At 36.4% G+C, this 6,981-nt stretch overlaps 1 protein-coding gene across 1 annotated transcript; it reads left to right on the forward strand.

Annotated features, from left to right (window-relative positions):
• Window positions 1–3,062: 3,062 nt before the first annotated feature.
• Window positions 3,063–5,158, forward strand: LOC115623990 (argininosuccinate synthase). Its single transcript, XM_030518561.1, has 3 exons — window positions 3,063–3,256; window positions 3,315–3,560; window positions 4,245–5,158. Exons 1-3 carry the CDS (start codon window positions 3,086–3,088, stop codon window positions 5,097–5,099), a joined length of 1,272 nt encoding a protein of 423 aa, XP_030374421.1. The 5' UTR covers window positions 3,063–3,085; the 3' UTR covers window positions 5,100–5,158.
• Window positions 5,159–6,981: the final 1,823 nt, after the last annotated feature.

Here is a 6,981-nt window from a genome sequence, read left to right on the forward strand (position 1 = left end):
TTTAAGACTCCTTTCTGCACAGTCTTTTGAAAGAGGCGAGACTGATTAAATTAACTGGGTACCCTTTGTTATTGTTTAGCTCCACAATATCCTGGATGACTGGAGACGACATGCTCATGGAAGTTGTTTTATATCTGTTAAATGGTGAATACATACATAAATATATATATAGAGTTCAACAATTTATTTTGGGTTAGTTGTAATCACCTTTGTGGCATTTGATCGGCGAGTTGTAATTTATGTACAGGTTTTCCCAAATAGGGACAAACAACGAGTGTCTCAAAATCAAAGGAGCCATAAAACCCATAGAATTTTTTTAGGAGCTCATTCATTTTTTCTTGATTAAGGTCTACTTGCTGCATTCCAAATTTTGCGAGTGAAAATTTGTTAAATTTGGTTATCCAAGCTGTAAATATAAATACATAACTTAAATTAGGGATTTCATTTAATTTTCATTAAAATTGAATACTTACGGCCAACACTTGGGCTAAGATTTGTTTGAAGCTTATCAATGCCGGGCAGTAGTTTTTCTACTTGGAAAAACAGTATGACCATCAGGATGAGTATATGGGTACGAAATTTACTTTTTAACCCGTATTCAGCTACCACATCTCGCAGATAAATTGTCATATAGCGCGCTATTTTTGATGAGACCCAGAAGAAATAAATATAATTTTACTGTAGACCTAATCCTTACCCATCGGCTGGAGTTTAAAAATGTAATTCACCAGTATATTCTGATCAGTAATAAGTCCAGAAGAGAAGCTTAAGTCACACGGAATACCGGTCGCTTTGTGTTTGGCAATTACTATGGGACATCTGGCATTGACGACTTCCAAAATTAACCATTCAGATGATTTGCGAATTACATCTGCAATCAACCTTTGCCTTTCATAAACTTTGCTTTCCGGCCAGAAGGAATATTCTCCGAAACTATGATCTGTGTAAAAAAAATGTATACAGAAATCCCGGTAGGTGCTATGTGGTTGGTAAAAACGCCGCCAAACACAAACCAATTTCTACGAAGATATCCAAGTCGGAGCCCAATTGAGCTGTACCCAGAATTCGCGAGCCGAACACATGCAAGCAAATATTCCTGTCATGGATTACCGAGTTTAAGGTTTGCTCCAGAGTTTGTTTTACAACAACGTTGTCCATTGACTCTTTGAGTGAATCGGCTGCAGCCACAGCGTTTAAAAGTTCTTGCCACTTCATCGCTACAATGATAAAATTATTTCAAAAACAATATTTTATATCACTACACTTACGCGTCATCATCATTAGTTCTTGTTCGTATAGAAAACTTTCGCAAACTAATCATAAGACGTTTTGATGGGCTAAGCAAAGCCCTTTATGCAGTCATAAACGCGCATAAAAATACATATTAAATCAGGGGATTCCAGTAGTTTAAGGTAAAACAATTCACATTTAGCGGGAAAAGTTGAAAGATTATATTCATGTCGTAGGGATGCATATGGCTATTAATATAAGACAAAATATCGCGTTGAATATTATATCGAAAATACTAAATATCGGCGAAATAATTTGAATGAAATATAAAGTATAATATCGATACTAAACAGTTAAATTTTTTAAAATTATAAAATAAAACCAATAACTAGGATAAAATCTTGAATGATAACAGATGTATTATTATCAGATACTTTGAAGAAGCCCTCAGTCACCCTTTGGGTGAAAACATTTTATAATAGTTGATCAATTTCGAGGCTAATATTTTACCTTTTTGGCATATATTTTTTTGAGCTCAGCTCGGGGTACCCATTTTCTTATATACGGACAGATTACGAACGTTTCATAACTGAAGTTGGTGTAAAACCAGAAATACTCTTCGAGTATTGCTTCAGTTTCCTGAGCATTAATGGGAACTTTTTGAAGATCCAGCTCATTACACGAATATTTACTGAATTTACCTATAAAAGCTGTAGGAAGGAAAGGTTCTATCCATTCTTGTGACACTTCAAAGCTACACGATAAAAAAACATCCATATTTTCTGCAGAATACTGAATTGTCAAATATCTAGAACTACTTACGCATCACCATCGTAAGCCGCTACACGCGGCTTAATGATGGGAAGGCAACGTAATTTGTGTACCAGTGTTGTGAAAGGACCATAAGCTGCGACTCAATTGCAGTGATTGCAAAATTGTAGTGATTAAATAATCTGTTTTTTCAATGTTTAGCAGAATTGCAGGAATTTTAAAATTTTATTGAAAGAAATACTTAGAAAATTCATAAAAAGCTTGTGTTTAAGACAATGGCAATTCAGCTGATTTATATGCATTTTGATTGTTTCAAATAAAATGATATGGAAATCTTACTGGAAAAATGTGCGTAAGTGATGTAAGCACATTTGAGTTTTACTCAAAATCTCTATTTTTTTACCGAAATAATTAAAACTCTATTCGCTGTACTTTAGTATCTTTCAAACACAGCAATAAATTGCAGTCACAGTTGTCACTGTTATTAAAATATTATAATTTTCATCAACACTGGCATGAAATGTTATGGAACAGTCACAGCTATATTTCGTGTACTTCCCCTATCTCAGTTTATTGATATACATACATTGCTTCAAAATATTTAGTAAAAGGCTAAATCAGCTATTGATGCAACAAAGAAAAAGCTAAATATAAACGACTATAAACAGTGTATTTTTACATTTTGATGTATTTTACAAAAAGTACTCAACAACTCTTTAATTTTCATATGGAAAGATAGAAGAATCATATTACTGAATTATAATTATTTAAAAGCCAAGTACTTTCATACAAAGTCGTATAAATAAACCAATTCATTTGTATATGTATGTATGTATGTCTGTGTGTTGTTGTCTAGTTGAGCAACTAAGCTGTTTTAATTTGTTTACAAACTCGCAAACGTGCTTATCAAGGGGCTGGCAGGTGATTGCGCCTATCTATGGAGATGCGCCGGTCTCCGAGAGAGTCACTGGGACTGATAAGCCCACTTAGCAGCCGCTATAGCCTATAGGTCTAGGGTCTGTTTTGTTGAAACTACTGCCTTCAGTTATTCTTGGAGCTTGTCAGCAGTGAGAGCAACAGCGTAATGGCGATCGAAAAAGTAATATTGGCCTATTCGGGTGGTCTGGATACGAGTTGCATCCTAAAATGGTTGCTGGAGAAAAAGTACGAAGTAATCTGTGTAATGGCCGATGTGGGACAGCAGGAGGACTTTGAGGCCGCGCGTCAGAAGGCTTTGAAGATAGGCGCCCAGAAGGTAAGCAACTGTGAAGCTAGCGATAGTCGCAGATAATGTTTGCTACGCTCTCCCACAGGTTATAGTCGCCGATGTTAAGCAGAGCTTTGTAGAGCACTACATCTGGCCGGCAGTACAGATGGGCCTCATATACGAAGAACGCTATCTGCTGGGCACCTCATTGGCGCGTCCCTGCATTAGTGTAGCTTTGGTTAAAGCAGCCCAAGAGCACGGCGCTAAGTATTTGGCACATGGCGCTACCGGAAAGGGCAACGATCAGGTGCGCTTTGAACTTTGCGCCTATGCTCTGCAGCCAAATCTTAAGGTATGTACGTAGGAGCGATAGCAGGATACGAGGTAACTATTTCCCATCTAAAAGTTGCTATAAATAATATTTGAAACAATTGCCAATCCATTTACATGAAATTTCGGATTATATAGAAGCATTAAAAAAACTTTTAAATACCAAATTTACAATATAGATCTTAAATAAGCAAAGACAAGTTGTTTAACTAAAAGTAATGTTTAAACCAAAATTGCATATGAAATATATAAGTAGAATATTATTAAAAGAAACTTGCTGTGCCTATTGATAAGATAAGCTTTTTTTTTGCCAAGGTCAGTGTGCCTTGCTGTAATGGCTCAAAAGAAATCGATGATTGAAGCAGACGGATAGACGGGCATACTTATCTTAATTTAATGTTTTATTTAAAAATTCCATTAAAAAGTACGTTTTATGCCAGGGAATTATACTAAGCTTCAGCTTCGATTTAAAATTCACTTTGGTTCGAACTTTCTTTTTTTTAAAGAAATTCCATGCTCGAAAAATATTTAAAAAACAGGGTTTAATAATATATTAACATAATTAAAAATATTAATATATAATGAGAAGAATTGTTTAAACATAAAAGTCTGATTTACAAAATGTCACAAATCAAAGCGTATTCGTTTCGAATCGCTGCATTTTTCTCAGTGTATACTCTCATCTTTCACGAATTTTATGTTTCAGATAATTGCTCCATGGCGCGACGTTGAGTTTTGTAGCCGTTTTCAAGGTCGTTTGGATCTGATTGAGTACGCCCGTGAATCTGGAATTGAAGTGAGCGCCAAGCCAACAGCACCGTGGAGCACTGATGCCAATATAATGCATATTAGCTACGAGTCCGGTGTCCTTGAAGATCCATCCCATGTGGCACCCAGCAGCCTGTATGAGTTAACCGTTGATCCATTAACTCAGGCACCGCAACGGACTGTACGCCTCACCATTTATTTCGAACGCGGTCTACCCACACATGTGGAGGACTTGGCCAGCAGTCGCGTGTATAGCACACCACTGGAGATACTGAAGTTCCTCAACGATCTGGGGGGTACGTACGGTATCGGACGCATTGACATTGTGGAGAATCGTTATGTGGGCCTCAAATCGCGGGGTGTATACGAAACACCGGGCGGTACCATACTTTATACGGCTCACCAGGACCTGGAGGTATTCTCTTTGGATCGCGAGGTCTTACGTACAAAACAGTTGTTACGTGATCGTATGGCCGATTACGTCTACAATGGTTTCTGGTTCAGTCCAGAGGCCCTTTATGTGCGTCGCTGTATTGAGTTGGCCCAGGAACGGGTCAGCGGGCAGGTTACCGTTGAATTGGCTCCCGGATATTGTCGTGCTGTGGCGCGCAAAGCAGCCGCCGCATCGGGTGGCCTTTACAACGAGCAGTTGGTCTCGATGGACGTCCACGGCGGCTATGTACCTCAGGATGCCGGCGGCTTCATAGCCATCAATGCGGTGCGCATTCGTGAGCATGTGCGTGCCTTTGGACCGTACGAGGTGAAGGAATCAACATCAAAAGAGACTAAATAAATATTACCTGTTTCATTTAAAATATCTTAAAATATACAAGTAGCACATGGTCCAACAAAGTTTTCATTGATTTTTATATGAGAAAAGTCTAAATTGATGACATTATTTGTGTGGACCAAACCATTCCATTTAAAACATGATTTTTTAAGGCTTGAAGAACATATGAATGGCCTTTATTGAAATATCTTAAAATATAGCACATGGTCCAACAAAGTTTTCATTGATTTTTATATGAGAAAAAGTTCACAGTCAAAATAATTAAAAGGTAAACAAATAGGGATTCGTTAAAATTGAATAATTCATTTATTTATTTATTTTCATTTTTTTATTTTTATTTTTTTTTGTGGGCGTATATGCCAAATAGTCATCCAGCTGTAAGGCCATCCTGCAGTACATTTCGATTTAAAACATGATTTTTTCAGGCTTGAAGAACATATGAATGGCTAGCTGCATGGGGTCTTTGGATTCCATAAATTGCTGATGCTAAACAAAGGCTTTTATTGAAATATCTTAAAATATAGCACCAAAGTTTTCATTGATTTTTATATGAGAAAAAGTTCACAATCACCATAAATAAAACGTAAAGAAAATTCGTCAAAATTGATGAAATTTTTATTTGTGGACCTAGACGCCCAAATAGTCATCCTACAGTACATTTCCATTCATTATTTTTTTTCAGTTTGAAGAACATATGAATAGCTAGCTGCATGGGGTCCTTTGATTCCACAAATTGCTGTTGCAAAGCAACGGCTTACTTGATTTTTGTTTTTTGAAAATATAGTATGTTCTCAATTTCCAATAATCTGAATGGTAAACTTTTTTAAAGAATTATATTTAAACATGATTGAGCTGAAAGGAGAAATTGTGCTGCCTTGCTTTCATCTCCATTTCCGCTTGTCTTTAAAATAAACTTTTGTTTCGTGTGATTCTTTGATATAAGTACATATCTACATATAGATACGAATTCGTAAAAGTCATGAGCATTGGCAAATAATAAAATCAAATAGAATAAAACTATGACCTATGTTATTGTTCGCACATTATCGTATGTGCGATAACTTCGTTTGTTTACCAAAGGAATTTGCGCTTGTAATGGAAAACACTTGGAGAAAATCTAATACTAATACATACATATACACGTACACATAATGAAATACAGAAATAAAGAAAGGAAGCAAAAGCAAACGCAAATAGAAGTGGCTGACCAGGCGAGGCGAGGCGAAGCCAAATATTCCCAATGCCAGATTTCCCAATTGCATTAATCTTGTTTCCGGAACTGCCAAGCGAACAATCACAGCCTGGCCAGCAACGGGTGGTGGGAGCACATTTTGCAAGCAAAAACAGAAGATATTGCTGTGCTATTTTGTTTATTTGTGCTAGCAAACAAATGCAAAACTAATATTATTACAATAAATACATAAATAAACAAACGGGAAAGAAAGCATCGAATGCACCTGCACACACACACACACACATCTACATACGTTTATTGGTAATGTTTGTTAACGCAAGGACGAGCTTGACAGGCAGGCCTGGCAGGCGGCCAGCTGAGTGGAATAAGCCGTATAGCAAATAAATACGTAACGTAAGTGCTAACAATAATTTGCATTTAAGCCGCATTTAAGCCGTCGAAGGTACAAGTGGAGAGAAATGTAAAATATGGAAAAGCCAAGGCACATCCCTAAAATGAAACAAAATTAAATATTACAACAAATTTACTATATTTATGTATTTTTATATAACAATAAACAAGACAGAAGATGGATAGAAAAAAATATTTTTTAAATAAAGTTTTATTTTAAAAATATCTCGACAGTTATTGGAGTTTAGTGTTGACAGCGAAATCAGTCGAGAAACCGGAATGCAAATTGCTTGAAATATT

Source organism: Scaptodrosophila lebanonensis, unplaced genomic scaffold, assembly GCF_003285725.1.
Source record: "Scaptodrosophila lebanonensis strain 11010-0011.00,11010-0021.00 unplaced genomic scaffold, SlebRS2 tig00000053-arrow-pilon, whole genome shotgun sequence".
Taxonomy (NCBI): domain Eukaryota; kingdom Metazoa; phylum Arthropoda; class Insecta; order Diptera; family Drosophilidae; genus Scaptodrosophila; species Scaptodrosophila lebanonensis.